Genomic DNA, 18,938 nt, shown 5'->3' with positions numbered 1-18,938 from the left:
TAATTTTATTACTAATTCCATTAAAGCTGATTTAGTTTCTTTCCTACCCCATCAGTCTCTCTCCCTTATTCCCTTCCTCTTCCTTTTGGGAAGCAGAGGGGTTCAATGCAGAGCCTTGGCCACTCCTCTGGGGGCCTGACCAGCCCTAACAGGTGCTGGAGGGGAGCAGAGGAGCAGTTGTTGCAGTGCAGATGGTTTCACAGGCAGGTGCAGTTACATCTCTGCTGCAGCTGAGTCAAACCCAGCTTCACCTCTTTATTAAATAACTCAGGTACAAAAATGTCCCAGTGGCTGGCTGCTGCTGCTTTTGGTGCTGTCACCAGCTTCATCTCAGCTGTGCAGGAGCTGCCTTGGGAGAAGACAGAGCCCCAAGGTTTCCCTCCCTGCTGTAGAGAGGGGTCAGGACTCTGCTGTGATGGGGCTGCACCCATGGGCTTTGTCCTCCCTCCTGATGATCTCCAGGTTGTCACAGTCCTCATATGTTGGCTCCTCCACAAAGTCCCAGACCTCAGGGGAGAGCTCCTGCAGCCTTTCCAAGGGAAACCAGTGGATGGAGGTGTCATTAAAGGTGTCCAGGTACTGAGGGTGGGTGGGGAGTGCTACCTCCTCTGTCACCTTCAGGACCTAAGGAGCATTTGGAGAAAGAATTGTGATGCAGAACCTTCCTGCAAAGTTCAGCCTGTGAAGGGTGAGATGATGTCAACTCAAACCCTGTGTGCAGCATGCTCCCAGCAGCGTGGGGATTGGAACAGTCCAACCCCCCCTGCTCAAGCAGGGGCACCCACAGCAGCTTGCCTAGGATCACAGTGTCCAGGTGGGTTTGGAATCTCTCCAGAGAAGGAGACTCCACAACCTCTCTGGGCAGCCTGCTCCAGGGTTTCTGCCACTCCTCAGTTTACTATCATCAGCAACCTGGTTGAGTGCCTACTCCATCCCTTCTTGTAGGTTGTTGGTGAAGATGCTGAACAAGGGTGGACCCAGCACTGACCCCAGACACTGCAGAAAGATCCTAAAGTGATTCATTTTTATACTGCAGCAGCCAGGAGCAAATGTTTTGTAATGAACCACCCTCTGCAACTCCTTTCTCATCAAAAGAAAAATAAAGGTGCTGTGTCCACACAGTAACATCAAGAAATGAGCATCTCCTACCTTTGCTATGTAGGAATAATCTCTCCTCAAGATTCTTGGCAACAACCTAGAAGAACAAAAGGGCCCCAGTGTTAGATGGGATGCTCCTGTAAGTTCACACAACTCTGTTGGACAGGAAAGGTGGAAGCTTGAGGAGGGCAGATTTGGACTGGGTATTGGGAAGAAATTCTTTCCAGTGAGGGGGGTGAGACTGGAACAGGAAGGTTATGGATGCCCCCTCCCTAGAGGTGTTCAAAGTCAGGCTGAATGAGGCCTTGAGCAACTTGCTCTAGTGGAAGGTGTCCCTGCCCATGGTAGCAGGTTAGAACTAGACGGTATGTAAGGTCCCTTCCACCCCTTAATTATTCTATGAATCTACACAACAGCAAGATGAAAATGAGGAGAACATGGAAATCACTGTCAGGAGCAGCAGGAGAAAGGGGTGAAAGGAAGCCAGGAGGAGCAGGGAGCTGCACACACCGTTCCTCGATGCCTCTGAAGCTGTTCCCGATGATCACCAGCTTGGGCAGGGCCCCCAGGGACCAGTTCCTCCACAGCAGGTTGTTGTACAGGGCATTCCCACAGTGCACCATGTAGAAGAGTGTGGCTGAGCCCTCAACGTCGTGCTTCCCCTCCTGCCCACCATGAGCAAACAGTGCCCATTACACCAGGCAGCTGCCATTGCCCTCACCCCATTACATCAAGGACTGTGGGGGTGGTGCCCCCCACCCCTCTCCTCCCTCCTGCCTTGGTTCCCCTTACTCCGGGTGTTGATTGGTGCCCGTACCTGCCGTGCTTCCCCTCCTACACCTTAAACCAACCGGTCCCGTTACAACAAGGACTTCTTGGTGCCCCTAGCCCCGCTCCCCGTGCTTCTCCTCCTGCCGCGGTTCATGTTACAGCGGGGACTGGATGCTGTGTCCATCCCGGGGCTCCGGGATCCCCACAGGGCCCATCACCCAGGTAGGACCCCGCGGGTCCCGGGTGGGAGGTGTCCAGCCCTGCAGCCCCGCTCACCTCGTTCTCCGGGAGCAGCCGCAGCCCCAGCTCTCCCAGCACCGCCGCCTCCTGCTCCGAGAATACGGGATCGAACAGGGAGCACCGCGCCGGTGGCACCTGCGGGGAGAGCGGCAGCTGTGAGCAAGGGGCTGAGGCACAGAGACCACCCCACTCCCGGTTCCGGTGCTCACCCCCAGCTCCTCCAGCAGCAGCAGCAGGAAGGCGAGCTGGTCCCGGGCGATGGGGCAACCGCCGAACCGGCCCAGCCCGTAGCAGACGCAACGGGCAGGTGGCTCCGCGCTGCCGCCCAACCGGGCCCGCACGGCTCCTGCGGGCACGGAGAAGAGGAAGGGTGTGAGACGCGGGCAAGGAGGCGGAGGGACGCTCCCGCTTCTCCTCCCCGCTCCCCCACCCGCACACGCACCGGCGCTCGCCGCCCAGAAGCCGGAGCTCAGCAGATCGTCCCTGCGGGGAGAGCGCAGCGTCAAGCGGGGCCCGGTGCGCCCGCGGGGGACACAGACGGGGCCAGTGCAGGCACTCACCGGGCCTCTCGCAGCCTCCTTAGCACCGCTCCGCCATCCTCCGCCACCTCGTCTGCCCGGCGCCGCCGCCGCCGCCTCCTCCTGTCCGCTGCCGCCATGTCCCGCCCGGCCACCGTAGCGCCGGCGGTCATGTGGCTGCTGTCACATGACCGGAAGCGGCGGCAGCGGCGGGTCCCACCGGCTGGACACTCCTGTTACACACCCCCCGCCCCCCGATGGCCCGTCCCGCTCCTCCGGAGCCCAGCTCAGCGCCATGGTGAGCCCCTGGCCCCCGGGTCGTGCCCCCGGGGCTGCCGCTCCTTGCCTCTCGGTACCGGCGCTGCCCCCGCCCCGTTTCTCCCGGTTCTGACAAGGGAAATCTTCCGTCTCTCCGCGGGTGGAGGCAGCACCGGAGCGGGAAGCGCTTTCCAGGGGCCGTGCCAAGCTGGGAGCAGCACCCGCAGCACTGAGGAGGCAGCGCCCGGCGCTCGGCAGCAGCTTGGGCCCTCTCCGGGGAGTGGTTCCAGCAGGGCGGGGAGGGCGTTTTGGGGCTGAATTGGCCTTTTTCGCTTAGAAGCACAGAATTGTTAGCTTGGAAGGGAACTCAAGGATCAGCCAGTTCCAACCCCCCTGCCGTGGGCAGGGACACCTCACACTACAGCAGGTTGCTCACAGCCACATCCAGCCTGGCTGCAAAAACCTCCAGGGATGAGGCTTCCACCACCTCCCTGGGCAACCTGTTCCAGTGTCTCACCACCCTCATGGGCAAGAATTTTTTCCTAACATCCAGCCTGAATCTACCCATTTCTATTTTTGTTCTATTCCCCCCAGTCCTTTCACTACCTGACACCCTAAAAAGTCCCTCCCCAGCTTTCTTTTAGCTCTCTTAAGACACTGGAAGGCCACAAGAAGGTCTCTTTGGAGCCTTTCCTTCTCCAGACTGAACAGCCCAAACTCTCTCAGTCTGTCTCCATAGGAGAGGTGCTCCAGCCCTCTGATCATCTCTGGACATGCTTCTTCAGCTTCACCTCCTGAGCTGTCCTTCCCTTGGACTCCATAAATCATCTGCTCCTGCTGGAGAGCTCCTGTGTGCAAAGCTGCTAACCAGCTACAACTAGTTGCAAGGAGCTGTAACCAGCTACTCACTATTAGGAGTGGACACAAAGTGTTTTTACATATGTACAACCTTGAAATTGGGGAGCTAAATGCCATTACACTGTAGGCCATCTGACAACAGATTCATTCAGGCTGAAGAAGACCTTTAAGACCATCAGCAGGAGTCCTCCACCTTGTGCTCACTCTGCCTTCAGTTGAGTTAGAAGCAGCAGGTTGTGGGAGCCATTTGGCCCCTGTGCTTAGTGCTTACTGAGGATTGTTTTGTAGGCTCAGAGTGAGAGAACATCTCACAAGTCCATATCTGCTGCTTCATGTCTTAGCTGCAGGGTTAGAGACTCTTAAACCCATGAAATTGGTTAAATGTAGTAGTGTGGCCTCCTTTTAGTGCTGCTTTCCTGCCTTAAATCAGAGTGATTAGGTAACAACCACATCTCTCTTCATTTATAACAATCTTTTTGTTGCCTTTCACTTGACAGAAAGGAGAGGGAGAAGCTTTCCACCATTTCTAATGATTCTTTGCCTTTTTTTTAGGTGGAATTACTTCTTCCTTTACGATGGCTCAAAGGTGAAGGAAGAAGGAGATCCCACAAGTGCTGGCATTTGCTATTTTTACCCTCCTCAGGTAATGTTTGTGCTTATTTCAGTGCCTCTGTTGAGCCAGTGCTGATGATTCTGGGTCAGGAGGAGCAGACAGGCTTCCATGTGGAGCTCTGGATCGATTCCTCCTTCACAAAAGCCTTAAAGAAGGTCATGGAAGCAGCTGGGCTTGTGCTCCATGGGCTTGTGCATAGAAGTTCTTGAGCTTCTGTGGTGGGGCAAGGTGGTTTTCTCTGCTCCTTCACTCAGTGGAGGCCTCCAGCAGTCTCCAGGGCTCTTCTGATGGCATGGATTGTGACACACAAGGGATGAAAGTGTCCCCAGATAAAAAAAAGCAATCCAGTTGGTTTTGTCCCCCCAAAAACTGCTTCTGCTACTGCGTTTCAACACGAGGAGAAGTGCAGTGAGGCTGCTGGAGCCCTGCAGCAGGCTGCCCGGAGAGGTTGTGAAGTCTCCATCTCTGGAGAGCTTCCAAACCCACCTGGCCATTGTGATCCTGGGCAAGCTGCTGTGGGTGCTCCTGCCTGAGCAGGGGGCTTGGACTGGATGGTGTCCAGAGGTCCCTTCCCACCCCACCACGCTGGAATTCTGTGATTCTCTGATTTGATGCAGAGCTGAACTTAGGAGCAATATTTATTTGTACCTGAGTCGTGCAATCACAGAATGGTGTTGGTTGGAAGAGACCTCCAAGATCATCGAGTCCAACCAAATGCAGTTGGGATTTTTTTTTTTTTTCTTTGTTTGTTTGTCTGTTTCCCAAGTCCCTCCCAAAGGAGGGAATTGAGGTCTTTCTTCCCTGCCTTCCTGGACAGACCCTCCCTGACCACCAGGAGCTGCTCTGCGGGCAGATGGCCGGCGTCGTGCGCTGCGTCACCGAGATCTCAGGAGCTCCTCCCAGCCTCATTCGCCTGAGGAAGCTCAAGTTTGCTGTTGTGGTGGATGGAGACTACCTCTGGGTGAGTCCATGAGGTCAGGAGGGGAGTCACAGAGTGAAAGCAGAGCCTGAACAGCTGTGGCAGACAAAGAGGAGTTTGTTTTCTCCAAGGTAGGGGCTGCACACCTAGACCTGGGCAGAGCTGAGGTGGGACCTTGCAATGCACAGCTTCTCATGGCAAGGTAGCATCAGTGTTGCTTTCCACAGCCCTGCAACCCCTTGTGGGGGTCATTTCAGCTGTCCTGTGGAAAGCTTCATGTGCCTCATGTGTGTCCACACCCAGCCTGCTTTATAATCATAGAACCACAGATTGGTTTGGGTGGGAAGGGACCTTTAAAGCTCATCCAGTCCAATCCTCTGCGCTCAGCAGAGCAGCTGCAGAGCAACCTGCAACTAGAGCAGGTTGTTCACAGCCCCAACCAACCTGACCTGCAATGGTTTCAGGGATGGGGCATCAACCACCTCTCTGGACAGCCTGGGCCAGGCTCTCACTACCCTCAGTGTCAAACATTTCTTCCTTCCCTCCAGTCTCAATCTCCCTCTTTTAGTGGCAAACCATCACCCCTTGTCCTGTCACAACAGGCCCTGCTCAAAAGTCTGTCCCCAGCTTTCTTCTTGGCCCCCTTAAGCACTGAAAAGCCACCAGAAGGTCTCCCTGGAGCCTTCTCTTCTCCAAGCTGAACAACCCAAACTCTCTCAGCCTGGCCTCACAGCAGAGGGCTTCTAGCCTTAGATTGTTGCTGTGGCCTCCTCTGAACCTGCTCCAACAGGTCCATGTCTTCCTTGTGCTAAGGGCTGGTGGGATGTGCCTGGCCAGGTTGTATGTACCCTTGGGTTACTGGCAAGGACTGGAGACAGGATTCCATGTGCTCCAGCTGGGGACAAAGCCTTGGTCACCCTGTTTGACAGTCTGATTGTTCTTCCCTTTGAACCCTCAGCGTTCCCTGCTGCAGAGCTTTGTCAGCACCAGGAGACATTCCACATCTAAAGAGCAGTGTGGGGCAGTGTCACACAATGGGAGGGGTCTCTCTGAAGACCAGTTCCCCAACCTACCCCCTGGAAACTGGGCTGAGACCAGTCAGTCCTGTTTAACTGGCAGTGCAGTTTGGGCTCACTGGGCTCCCTCTGAAGCAGAAGGTCTGACACTGCTGTTCCTCTCAGCAGCTCAAAAAGTGAATGAAGCACCTAGACTGCTGAGAATAACAAGATAATGGGAAGGTTTTTTTAGTGTCCTTAGCTGCTGGGTCATCTAAGGTGGGAGTGTGCCTGAAATACTGGATTTTGGACATAAGGAGAGAGTTATTTACAGTGAGAGTAGTGAAACACTGGAACAGGTTGCCCAGAGAGGTGGTTGAGGTCCCATCCCTGGAGATAGTCAAGGTCAAACTTGATGGGGCCCTGAGCAGCCTGCTCTGGTTGGAGATGTCCCTGCTGACTGCAGGGGGGGTGGACAAGATGACCTTTGAGGGTCCTTTCCAACCCCATGCATTCTTTGATGTGTGATTTCTGATACTTACTGATCCTGTCTGTGCCAGGGCTCTTCTGTGAGTATTTTGAATCCCTTTTTCATCTGACTCGTGGCTCTGGGGGATGTTTGAGTGCCAGAGAGCTGCTCACATACCTTTGGAATTGGTAAGAGCTGTTCTCAGCTGTTGTGCCTGGGTTTTGTCACTTGAACATTCTTCTTTTTCTGTGTTGCAGGTTCTGGGCTGTGCTGTTGAGCTCCCTGATGTCAGCTGTAGGCGGATCCTGGAGCAGCTGATCAGCCTCTTCACCTTCTACAATGGACCTGTGCACCATGCCTACATGGTAATGAAAGACCAGCAGCCTTGGTGGTCCTGCCCAGGAGGAGATCTCAAACACTTCCCATACTGGCCAAGCTCTGCCCAGGCACACACGTGCTGGTTGTGCCCTCAGGTTGTCTCCCTGCTAGCAAGGGTCAGAGCAAGCTCACAGATCAATGAAGTGGGACCTGGAGCAGTGTAGGAGCTCATCACAGTATCAAAGTATAGCAGAGGTTGGAAGGGACCTCAAGAGATCATCAGGTTCAACCCCCCTGCCAGAGCAGGATCACCTAGGGGGAGTCTGCACAGGAATGCATCCAGGTAGGGTTGGAAAGTCTCCAGAGAAGGAGACTCCACAACCCCCCTGGGGAGCCTGCTCCAGGGCTCTGTCACCCTCACTGTAAAGAAGTTTCTCCTCATGTTGAGCTGAAATCTTCTCTGTTCTAGTTTGAACCCATTGTTCCTTGTCCTATCCCTGTGCACCACCATAAAGAGCTTGGCCTCCTCCTCCTGACACCCACCCCTCAGATATTGATAGACATTGATCAGATCCCCTCTCAGTCTTCTCTTCTCCAGACTAAACAGCCCCAGGGCTCTCAGTCTCTCTTCACAGGGGAGATGCTCAAGTCCCCTAAGCATCCTCCTGGCTCTCTGTTGGATTCTCTCCAGCAGGTCTCTGTCTCTCTTGAACTGGGGAGCCCAAAACTGGACAGAGGATTCCAGGTGTGGTCAGCAGAGTGCTGTCTGCTAATCGTTTCTGAGGTGCTCAGCTTAAAGCAATTTCCTCTCAGTGCCACGGAATCCCAGAATGCCAGGTTGGAAGGGACCCCAAGGACCACCTGGTCCCACCTTTCTAGGGGACAGTGTAGTTGAAATGAGCTGGCCCAGCACCCTGCCAAGCTGAGTCTTCAAACTGTCCAACGTAGGAGAATCCACCACTTCCCCTGGGGAAAACATTTTCATCTTCCTCCCTCCCCAAGCAGCTTTGTCCCTTACAGGAAGTGTCCCACACTGGTTGTAGCTAACCCCCTGGGTGTGTCCAGCCCTGTGCAGTGACAGCCATGTGGATTTTTGTCATCCTCAGGTGTCTTCTCCAGAGGCCTTGAGCAAGCAGTGGGACAGATACATTGAACACATCCAAAGGAACACCAGTGACCTCCACAAGATCTTCAGTTCCCTCTGGAATCTGGACAAAACCAAGGTAAAAGCAGGGCCTCTGCAGTCTCTGCCTCTGGAGCTGCCTCAGTGCCAATGGCTTTGTGTTTCTTTGCTGCTTTCAGCATTTCCCAGGACATTCTGGCCCTAACTTCTTGTGGTCCTCCCCCTCTAGGTGGACCCCCTGCTTCTACTGAAAGCAGCTCTGATCTTGCAGACCTGCCAGCGTTCTCCCCATGTCTTTGCAGGCTGCATTCTCTACAGAGGCTTGTGAGTAAAACCAGGAGGTATCCAAAGGGTTAACTCAGCCCTTCAATCTGCCCCTGCCCAGGGCTGGCATCCTGGGTGGCAGCCAGAGCAGGGCATGGGAGCTGCTTTGTTGGCTCAGAGTCAAAACCAGCAGGAGATTTGCCTGAGTTGAGTGGAGCTGACCCAGGGAAAGGAAGAGCACAAGAGTCCTGATGGTCACCCACCTCCTGGCCCTGGTTTGTGGATTGTGTTAGCTCTATCCCATGTCTGGGGCTCCAACCCTTGCAGAATGGCAGACCCAGGAGTGGTGGCTGTGGCAGAACCATAGAGACTGCCCCAGAGATCTCCCAGCTGTGGAATGGGGCCCTGCAAGCACCCTTGGTTTTGCTCAGACTCCCAAGGGACAGCCTGGTGTGAGCTTCACTGCTGGCTCTACCTCTCATGATCTGGTGGTTGACTTCAGGAGATGACTCTGCTCATGGATAATTTTGGTTTGTCCTTCTAGGATTGTGAGCACCCAGCTGCCACCTTCTCTCACTGCCAAAGTTCTTCTCCAAGGAGATGAGTCTCCAGGCCAGGTAGGTGTCCAAACCTGCATGCAGATAGCCACCTGTGAGGACATGGTGTGGAAGCTCTTGTCACATAGATCCTCCATCTGCTCCCACCACTGGGAAGGACCAATCTTGATGGTGAAGCTAAAAGCTTTGATTTGTTATGACTGAGGAAGGTTTCAAACCCTCTGCAGTGGGATTTTGGGGGGTTTTTAGATCTTTAAGTTCCTGCCTTCCTGAGTTCTCATCTTTAAGTTCCTGCCTTCCTGAGTTCTCATCTCTGTGATGTTTTGCTGAGTTATTTTACCCAGGTTTAGGTTTTTAGTGTTAAATATGCAAAATAAACCTCTGCGAGCGACAAAGAGGTGCAGTTCTGTTGCTGTTAAAAACCTGTCAATACTAAATATTTGTGTGATTCAAGACCTTCCACACAACAACTGTCAAGATCTACATCTGAAGAAGGCTTCTGCTCTTCCTCTGGTTGAGTGAGCCAAGTTTTTGTGCCCTGGACAGGCAGTGATGGCAGACTGTGGTGTTTGTCCTTGCTTTCGGACGTGTTGTGGTTCTTGGGAAGTCTTCTTGACTTTGAGGGCTCCCTAAGGAACATACCAGTGCCCACCATGGTAAAACATGTGCTGAGGGGGGTGGTCTGGGCTCTGCTGGTGAAGGCTGGAGGAGTTGTCCTGGTGGCAAGTGTTGAGTCATTCCCCCAGAGCTGATTCTTGCCTTTTCTTTCAGAGCGAGCCTGGAGGTGAGGAGCAGCAGGAGCCTGGTGAGCATCCAGCTTCAGAGCCCTGGTTGCCAAGTGCACAGCAGCAGCACATGGACAGCCTTCTGGGGCTGCATTCTCCACAAGCCAGAGCATGAGCTGGGTCTGTGAGGTTCACACCAAAGCTGTGGCTGGGTGCAGGAGATACATCCCTGAGGGTGCTGCTGCCACTAGTCAGCGTGTGTCAGTGGGTGTTGTGTGATCAGAACCAGCTCCTTGCTTTGGCTGAGCAAAGGAATTTGCTCTTTTGGGTTTCATTGTCAGTTCTGCAGATTCCAGACATGAATCCCAGCTCCTCGTGTGCCTGCTTGGCTGCTGGTGGAGCCCTGGGAGCAGATGGCTGAAGCTTGCAGCCCAAACCTTCCATCCACGCTCTGCAGCAGCAGTTGATGCTCTGCCAGCCTGGCCAAAGGAGAGAAAACTTAACTGTGTGAGGAGGGTGGGGAAACCCAGCCTAGGAGATGTGGGCAGTTGGTGGTGACCCAGCATGGTGGCATGCCTTCTCCTGCAGAAGGCTTTGAGCTGATGGAGGAGTCTGGTTTCTGCTCTCCATGCCAAAGGAACTGCTGGAGAGAATCCAACGGTGAGCCAGGAGGATGCTTAGGGGACTTGAGCATCTCCCCTATGAAGAGAGACTGAGAGCCCTGGGGCTGTTTAGTGTGGAGAAGAGAAGACTGAGAGGGGATCTGATCAATGTCTCTCAATAGCTGAGGGGTGGGTGTCAAGTGGAGGGGGCCAGGCTCTGTTGGGTGGTTCACAGTGATAAGACAAGGAACAATGGGTTCAAACTTGAACAGAGAAGATTTCAGCTCAACATGAGGAGAAACTTCTTTCCAGTGAGGGTGACAGAGCCCTGGAGCAGGCTCCCCAGGGGGGTTGTGGAGTCTCCTTCTCTGGAGACTTTCCAAACCCACCTGGATGCATTCCTGTGCAGACTCCCCTAAGTGCTCCTGCTCTGGCAGGGAGGTTGGACTCGATCTCTTGAGGTCCCTTCCAACCTGTAGTGTCCTGTGAGCCTGTGATGTCAGCCTCAGACCCCCACTGCCCTTGCAGATGCTCCGTGGCCGCAGGGTGTCCGCATCATCCCCGTGTTCCCGACACAAGAGGAGGCCTCAGCGCTCCGAGACTTCCCAGTGGAGTGGATGGCAAGGTGGGAAATCACTCTGAGGCACAGTGAGGCTCTTAGAACTCAGAGAAGCCTAGGATTGTTTGGGTTGGGAAAAGCCTTCTAAGATCGTTGAGTCCAGCTGTTGACCCAACCCCACCATGGCCATCAAACCATGTCCCCACGTTTCTTGGACTCCTCTTCTCCCTGCTTGGAGCAGAGGAACTGACATGAGGCACTGGCTCCTCTGTTAGCATTTCCTCTGACAGGCAGACTCTGCTCTGGCTCTTCAAGCTGCCTGAGGTCTCCCAGGCTGGACAGAGTTCATGGTGTCCATACCTCTGTGGTGAAGCAGCCTCCAGCTGCTCTTCCCCAAATCCAGGTGTGATGTTCTGTTGTTTCTCAGCTCACAGCTGCTGCCTTTGTGCTTTGTAAGCAAGGGAGTGACACTCCCAGGAGCCTGCAGGGTGAGGTCCATGCTTGGCACCTCTGGTAGACCCTAGCCCACCCTTTCCCAGGGGTAGATATCTTTTTGGTCAGCTATTGAACACTTGCCAGGAAGTGGTGGTGTCCTGAGCTATGTGATGACTTCGAATATCTCAGTTTAATCAACTTGTCCTCTCCCACTAGGTCACCCATGTCCCCAGCAAGCCCTGGAGGAGAGAAGAAAAAGAAGACTCCTCAGGAGGTTTCAGAGTCAGCAGGAGACCTGAGTAAGCTCTCTGTGCAGGAGTGCCCTGAGCAAGCATCGAGCCCAGCTGCACCAGAAGGTGCTGTGCCATGGAGCAGCCCTGCAAACACCAGCCCTCTGAGGGGCTTTCCCAAAGTGGGAACCAGCACAAAGACTCCTCCAGCTGCAGAACTGACCAGCCCAGGCAGCAAAAGCTCAGAGCTTGGTGGAAATTCATCCTTGCCATCAGAGAGAGACACAGAGCAGCTGCCAAGCCCTTCCACACTCCATGCTGCAGGTCCATATCTGGCAGGTTTTGTCTTTCCAAACCCTTATGCCCAGGAGCAGGAGAGTCAGAGATTGAGACAATCCCTTGTGGACTCTGAGCAATGTGGTTTCCAAAGCTCTCCAGCCAGTGGCAGTCCAGCTCTTGGCTCCCTTGCCCAAGAGCTGAGCAGGAGGAGGACAAGTCAGCAAGATGAGCAAAGGACTCTGAGCCAAAGTGGTGTCCCTGGAGAAAGCAATGGAGCAGCTGGTGGCAGCGTGCAGGGTTTGGACTGTCCAGCCAGCACTGCACAACCAGAGCTGCAGAGGAGTCAGCAGCCAGCTGCTGAGGTGCAGGAGAGCCTGCCTGGAGACCCAGCAGAGAGCACAGGCTGTCCCAGCAGCACAGAGGGGGACTGGCCACCTCAGGTGGGCAGTCTGGGAGCCCAGGCTGGTGTGGAGGCAGGCAGACCGTGGCAGCCATTGAAGATGAGCTTGTATGTTCACTGCATTAAGGGGCTGGTGCTCTCCCTCCTGGCTGAAGATCACCTCCAGGAGGACCAGAGCTGTGTTGAGGATGTGGTAAGTGGGAAAGCTCTGCCCCACCTGCAGGTAGCACTCCCTGCTGCTCGCCTGGTGGTGGGGACAGGGCTGACAGCTGAGGAGTGAGCCTCAGATGGAGCAGAATCAGACAATTATGTTTGGGGTTGGCAAAGCCCTCTGAGATCAAGTCCAACCAAAAAACCCAACCCCACCATGGCCAGCAAACCATGTCCCAGAGTGCCATGGCCACACCTTTCTTGAAAACCTCCAGGAATGATGACTCCACCACCTCCCTGGGCAGCCTGTTCCAATCCCTGACCACTCTTGCAGCAAAGACATTTTTCCTGAACTCCAACCTAACCCTCCCCTGACACAATTTCAGGCCATTTCCTCTCATCAGGAGAAGAGACCAACCCCCACCTGGCTCCAGCCTCCTCCAGTCAGGGAGCTGTAGAGAGCAGTGAGGTCTCCCCTCAGCCTCCTTTTCTCCAGGCTGCACAACCCCAGCTCCCTCAGCTGCTTTTCACCAACCCTGTTTCTCCAAACCCTTCACCAGCTTTGTTGCCCTTCTCTGGACCTGCTCCAGCCCCTCAACTGTCTGGGAGGTGAGTGGCCCAAAACTGATCCCAGTCCTCCAGTGCCCAGTACAGGGCACCACTGCTGCCCTGCTCTTGCTGGCCACACCACGATGCTGGTGGCCTCCTTGCCCACCCGAGCACGCTGCTGCCCCACCCTCAGCTGGCTGTTCAGGTGGTGCCTGCCACCTCTCTCCTCACCTTGGCTCTCTGCTCTTGGCAAGGCAAAGCTGTGTGGCTTGGGGGTTCCTCCCCCCAGCCAGAGCTGCGTGGGAGGTGGCTGGCAGGCAGCAGTGAGAGGTGACAGCGTTTGTCTCGCAGCAGACTCCTGCTGCCTGCTGGTGTCTCTCAGTGCCAGCACCCAGGGCACTGTGTGTGGGTGGCACTGCCAGACACACACACACCACCCCCCCCCACCCCGCCCCGGGGCTGCCAAGGGCCTCTGCTGAGTTTGGGAGCTGGGGGGGAAGCCCCATCAGCACTGGGAAAGGCAGGCTGCTTCTGTTCAGCCTCCACTTGGCACCTCACAGCTTCTCCCTCTGGAAGAGCACCAGGGAGACGTCTCTGGCAGTGAGTCCTCACCCTGCTGCCTTCCTGCAAAGGAAAGGAGGCATCCCTGTGAGATCCAAAGAAGTTTTCCTTCTGGAATTCCTGCTCTCTGCATCCCTTGAAGGAAAGGAGACATCCCTGTGAGCTCCAAAGCACTTTCCCTATGGAATTCTTGCTCTCTGCATCCCTTGAAGGAGAGAGGACATTCCTGTGAGCTCCAAAGCACTTTCCCTATGGAATTCTTGCTCTCTGCATCTCTTGAAGGAGAGAGGACATTCCTATGAGCTTAAAGCACTTTCCCTATGGAATTCCTGCTCTCTGCATCCCTTGAAGGAGAGAGGACATTCCTATGAGCTTAAAGCACTTTCCCTATGGAATTCCTGCTCTCTGCATCCCTTGAAGGAGAGAGGACATCCCTGTGAGCTCAAAGCACTTTCCCTATGGAATTCCTGCTCTCTGCATCCCTTGAAGGAAAGGAGACATCCCTGTGAGCTCCAAAGCACTTTCCCTAGGCAATTGTTGCTCTCTGCATCCCTTGAAGGAGAGAGGACATCCCTGTGAGCTCCAAAGCACTTTCCCTATGGAATTCCTGCTCTCTGCATCCCTTGAAGGAGAGAGGACATCCCTGTGAGCTCCAAAGCACTTTCCCTATGGAATTCTTGCTCTCTGCATCCCTTGAAGGAGAGAGGACATTCCTGTGAGCTTAAAGCACTTTCCCTATGGAATTCTTGCTCTCTGCATCTCTTGAAGGAGAGAGGACATTCCTATGAGCTTAAAGCACTTTCCCTATGGAATTCCTGCTCTCTGCATCCCTTGAAGGAGAGAGGACATCCCTGTGAGCTCAAAGCACTTTCCCTAGGGAATTCCTGCTCTCTGCATCCCTTGAAGGAAAGGAGACATCCCTGTGAGCTCCAAAGCACTTTCCCTAGGGAATTGTTGCTCTCTGCATCCCTTGAAGGAGAGAGGACATTCCTGTGAGCTCCAAAGCACTTTCCCTAGGGAATTCCTGCTCTCTACATCCCTTGAAGGAGAGAGGACATTCCTGTGAGCTCCAAAGCACTTTCCCTAGGGAATTGTTGCTCTCTGCATCCCTTGAAGGAGAGAGGACATTCCTGTGAGCTCCAAAGCACTTTCCCTATGGAATTCCTGCTCTCTGCATCCCTTGAAGGAGAGAGGACATTCCTGTGAGCTCCAAAGCACTTTCCCTAGGGAATTCCTGCTCTCTGCATCCCTTGAAGGAAAGAGGACATTCCTGTGAGCTCCAAAGCACTTTCCCTAGGGAATTCCTGCTCTCTGCATCCCTTGAAGGAAAGAGGACATTCCTGTGAGCTCCAAAGCACTTTCCCTATGGAATTCCTGCTCTCTGCATCCCTTGAAGGAGAGAGGACATTCCTGTGAGCTCCAAAGCACTTTCCCTAGGGAATTCCTGCTCTCTGCATCCCTTGAAGGAGAGAGGACATTCCTGTGAGCTCCAAAGCACTTTCCCTATGGAATTCTTGCTCTCTGCATCCCTTGAAGGAGAGAGGACATTCCTATGAGCTTAAAGCACTTTCCCTATGGAATTCCTGCTCTCTGCATCCCTTGAAGGAGAGAGGACATCCCTGTGAGCTCAAAGCACTTTCCCTATGGAATTCCTGCTCTCTGCATCCCTTGAAGGAGAGAGGACATTCCTATGAGCTTAAAGCACTTTCCCTAGGGAATTCCTGCTCTCTGCATCCCTTGAAGGAGAGAGGACATCCCTGTGAACTCAAAGCACTTTCCCTATGGAATTCCTGCTCTCTGCATCCCTTGAAGGAAAGGAGACATCCCTGTGAGCTCCAAAGCACTTTCCCTAGGGAATTGTTGCTCTCTGCATCCCTTGAAGGAGAGAGGACATTCCTGTGAGCTCCAAAGCACTTTCCCTATGGAATTCCTGCTCTCTGCATCCCTTGAAGGAAAGAGGACATTCCTGTGAGCTCCAAAGCACTTTCCCTATGGAATTCCTGCTCTCTGCATCCCTTGAAGGAGAGAGGACATTCCTGTGAGCTCCAAAGCACTTTCCCTAGGGAATTGTTGCTCTCTGCATCCCTTGAAGGAGAGAGGACATTCCTGTGAGCTCCAAAGCACTTTCCCTATGGAATTTCTGCTCTCTGCATCCCTTGAAGGAAAGAGGACATTCCTGTGAGCTCCAAAGCACTTTCCCTATGGAATTCCTGCTCTCTGCATCCCTTGAAGGAAAGAGGACATTCCTGTGAGCTCCAAAGCATTTTCCTCTGGAATTCTTGCTCTCTGCATCCCTTGAAGGAAAGAGGATGTTCCTATGAGTCTCCAAAGCATTTTCCTTCTGGAATTCCTGCTCTCTGCATCCCTTGAAGGAGAGAGGACATTCCTGTGAGCACCAAAGCGCTTTCCCTAGGGAATTCTTGCTCCCTGTACCCCTGGCTCTGCTCTCAGCAGGATGGAGCAGAAGCTTCCCTTTAGGCACCCCAGTAGGTGCTGTGGCAGAGCAAGCCCAAGTGACTCCCCTGTGGGGTTTGCTTTGGTGCAGAGGCTTCAGGCAGTGCAGGGCAGCTGAGGGGGCTGCAGGCAGGGGAGGTGCCAGCCCTGGGAGAGAGGCAGCAGCCTGCAGAGCTGCTGTGCCTGGCCTCTGCCTCCCCCCACCCCACCCCCAGCAGCTGAGTCAAAGCTGCAGAGGCCTGGTTGATGTGCCAGTTGCCATGGGAACAACCTAATTTCTCTCCCTGTCAGGCTGGAAGGTGGAGGGAAGCTCAGAGTCATGCTGGCTCCCAGCACTAGCACAGCCTCAAGGTTACTCCTGCTGCTTCTGAGCTCTGGGACTTGGAGGCTGTGACCCGCCCCCCCCCCCCCCTTCCCCCTCCCAAGAGCCATCTCCACACAGCATGGGAGGATTTGCAGGGATTCTTGGCAGAATCCTGGAGTTGTTTTAACTGGAAGAGGCCTTTGTGATCATGGAGTCCAACCATCAGCCCAGCACTGCCAGGTCACCACTACACCATGGTCCTCTGAAAGCCCTCCAGAGATGGGACTCCAGCACTGCCCTGGGCAGCCTGGGCAAGGGCTTGGCAACCCTTTTGGGGCAGAAATTGTTCCTCCTGTCCAACTTAAATCTCTCCTGGCCTAGAGACCATGAACTACAGCCCCGGCCTCTCCCACCAGCTGTGGCACATTGCCCTGCTCATTTCAGACAGACAGCTGCACAGCTCCTGCTCTACCACACCTGCTGTGCCTCTGGGAAGGGCTGCAGGCAGCTGGGAACTGATGCTCTCAAAAGCTGAAGGTCTCTCTCAAACTGGGGAGCCCAGAACTGGACCCAGTACTCCCAAGTGGGGCCTCACCAGGGCAGAACAGGGGAGGAGAACCTCCCTCAACCTGCTGGCCACACTCTTCCTCATGCAGCCCAGGAGACCACTGACCTTCTTGGCCATGAGGGCACATTGCTGGCTCAGGGGCAGCCTGTCCAGCAGCACTGCCAAGCCCTTCTCTGGGGAGCAGCTTTCCAGCAGGGGGTTCTTCCTCCCCAGGTGCAGGAGCCTGCTCTGGCCTTGGTTGGGTGTCATGAGATGCTCTTCATGAGATGCTCTGCATGTCCCATCCTCCCAGGAGGAGGAGGAGGAGGAGGAGGAGGATTGTTCCAGGAGGTGGAGCTGGGCTCTGCTGCTGTGCTTTGGAGACATAACCTCAGCTTGTCTGCTGCTTTGTTTATCTGTAGCAAGTGCTCCTCAGCTCTCAGGGATGTCAAAGCTCAGCTCTAACTAATGCCTGTGGAGTGCTTTGAGGCCCCTGAATGACACCAAAGAAGGGTAAAATATGCTGCTTGTGCAGCACCCACCAGCCCTTGCCCAGGGTGGTTTCCATTCTCCATGCAGGGCTTTCCCTGCAGAGCAGGAGGCTTTGGGACTCACTCCCTGCCCCTCCTCAGGGTTTGTCCCTTCAATGCACAGAAAGGAAAATCCATTCCATGACCAGAGGGGTCAAGGATAGACCAAGTCCTGCTGAATTCATCCTCTCCATGGTGGAGGATAGCAGGCAGGCAGGCTGGAGGATTATGGAATTAATCATCCCTGAGCACTGTCTGCTGCCTGTGAGCCTCAGCAGCTGCTCTCCTGAGCAATCCAGAGGGGAAAGCAGCTTGGCTTTCATCTTAGTAGGTGTTGTGTGGATCCATTGCTCCATGCTGGGCTTGTGAGGCTGTCTCTTTGGCTTTCATTCTTGTCCTTCCAGTCCTTACCCAGTGCCTGCAACCTGCAGCTGGCCAGCAAACAGCCACAGAGGCTGGCTGCCTGTTAGGGGAGTTAGTGGTGTGTTGAGAGGGAGCACTGGAGGCAGTTAAATCCAGTCCAGGTGTGCCAAGCTGGATTTTAGTGGAGATGGTGTTGGGTTGATGGTTGGACTTGATGGTCATAGGATTCTAGAATGGTTTGGGTTGGAAGGGACCTTCAAACTCACCTAGTTCCAACCCCCCCTGCCATGGGCAGGGACACCTTCCCCTAGAACAGGTTGCTCAAGGCCTCATCCAGCCTGGCCTTGAACACCTCCAGGGAGGAGGCATCCACAGCCTCCCTGGGCAACCTGTTCCAGTGTCCCCCCACCCTCACTGGAAAGAATTTCTTCCTGATAATCCAATCTAAATCTCCCCTCTTCCAGCTTGATGATCTTGGAGGCCTTTTCCAACCCTGATGATTCCCTAAGCTGCATCCCACGTTGTGCTGCCTGTTGGGTGTGATAAGGGCTGGTGAGCCAAGGAATATTCCTTGCTGTGGCTGGAAGTGGTGGCCAGGAGAGTGATGCTTGCTGATAAATCCGTGAGGTCTTGTGTTTTCCTGGAATCCCATAGCATCAGGTGGTTTCATGGCTTCTTTTTAGGTTGAATGTCCCTTTTCTGGGTGCCTGGCTCACTGTGAGACTCCTCTGCTTCCCTCTGTGCCCAGCTTTCCCAGCTGTTCCTGGTGGGAACAGCAGCCTGCAGGGCTCCAGTCCCTCTGTCATCCACCTCCACTGGAGGTCTGGGTGAGGCAGGGCTCTTCCTCTAACCCCTTTTCTTTGCCCTCTCTGCAGTACCACAGCAGCCTGGCTTCTCTGAATGGCCTGGAGGTTCACCTGAGGGAGACACTGCCCAAAGACTCCTCCTCCTCCTCTTCCTCCTCAGCCAGGACAACCTACAGCTTCACCCACTATGACTCTGTTCAGAATGTGCTCACAGGTAAGCCCTCAACCTGGGCAGGAGCAGCTGCCTGGCAGGGGGGAGCAGGGCTTGTGGTGACCTCTTGGCACACTTCAAGCCTGCTCAGGATCATTGCTTACCACAACTCTTCCAAAACAGCCTGGACATGAGAGCCTCTTGAGGCAGCTTTGTGTTCTGTGGGCTCCTCATCTGCCGAGGGCTTGCTGGTCACTCTGGGTGCTGGGAGATGGAGCAGTTGCCACTGGTG

General features: G+C 54.5%; 2 protein-coding genes across 2 annotated transcripts in view; one reads left to right on the top strand and one right to left on the bottom strand.

Moving 5' to 3' along the window:
* Window positions 1-228: 228 nt before the first annotated feature.
* Window positions 229-2,800, bottom strand: SRRD (SRR1 domain containing). The gene is made up of 7 exons (XM_054392568.1): window positions 2,670-2,800; window positions 2,552-2,592; window positions 2,319-2,455; window positions 2,146-2,244; window positions 1,609-1,763; window positions 1,150-1,195; window positions 229-624 (listed from the first exon to the last, which is right to left on the bottom strand). The coding sequence occupies exons 1-7, from the start codon at window positions 2,798-2,800 to the stop codon at window positions 400-402; spliced, it is 834 nt and encodes a 277-aa protein (XP_054248543.1). The 3' UTR covers window positions 229-399.
* Window positions 2,801-2,884: 84 nt separating this feature from the next.
* The window catches only part of HPS4 (HPS4 biogenesis of lysosomal organelles complex 3 subunit 2), a 24,830-nt gene continuing 8,776 nt past the window's right edge, over window positions 2,885-18,938 (top strand). The window contains exons 1-11 of the mRNA XM_054392633.1: window positions 2,885-2,925; window positions 4,296-4,386; window positions 5,174-5,317; window positions 6,997-7,104; window positions 8,164-8,280; window positions 8,410-8,504; window positions 8,989-9,061; window positions 9,773-9,806; window positions 10,857-10,953; window positions 11,539-12,424; window positions 18,565-18,709. Of these exons, the coding sequence (XP_054248608.1) occupies window positions 2,885-2,925; window positions 4,296-4,386; window positions 5,174-5,317; window positions 6,997-7,104; window positions 8,164-8,280; window positions 8,410-8,504; window positions 8,989-9,061; window positions 9,773-9,806; window positions 10,857-10,953; window positions 11,539-12,424; window positions 18,565-18,709 (1,831 nt within the window). The remainder of the gene's footprint in view (window positions 2,926-4,295; window positions 4,387-5,173; window positions 5,318-6,996; window positions 7,105-8,163; window positions 8,281-8,409; window positions 8,505-8,988; window positions 9,062-9,772; window positions 9,807-10,856; window positions 10,954-11,538; window positions 12,425-18,564; window positions 18,710-18,938) is intronic.

This window comes from Indicator indicator, chromosome 26 (assembly GCF_027791375.1).
Source record: "Indicator indicator isolate 239-I01 chromosome 26, UM_Iind_1.1, whole genome shotgun sequence".
Taxonomy (NCBI): Eukaryota; Metazoa; Chordata; class Aves; order Piciformes; family Indicatoridae; genus Indicator; species Indicator indicator.
Note: the sequence above shows the minus strand (reverse complement) of the source record. Positions and strands in the feature narration are given on the sequence as shown.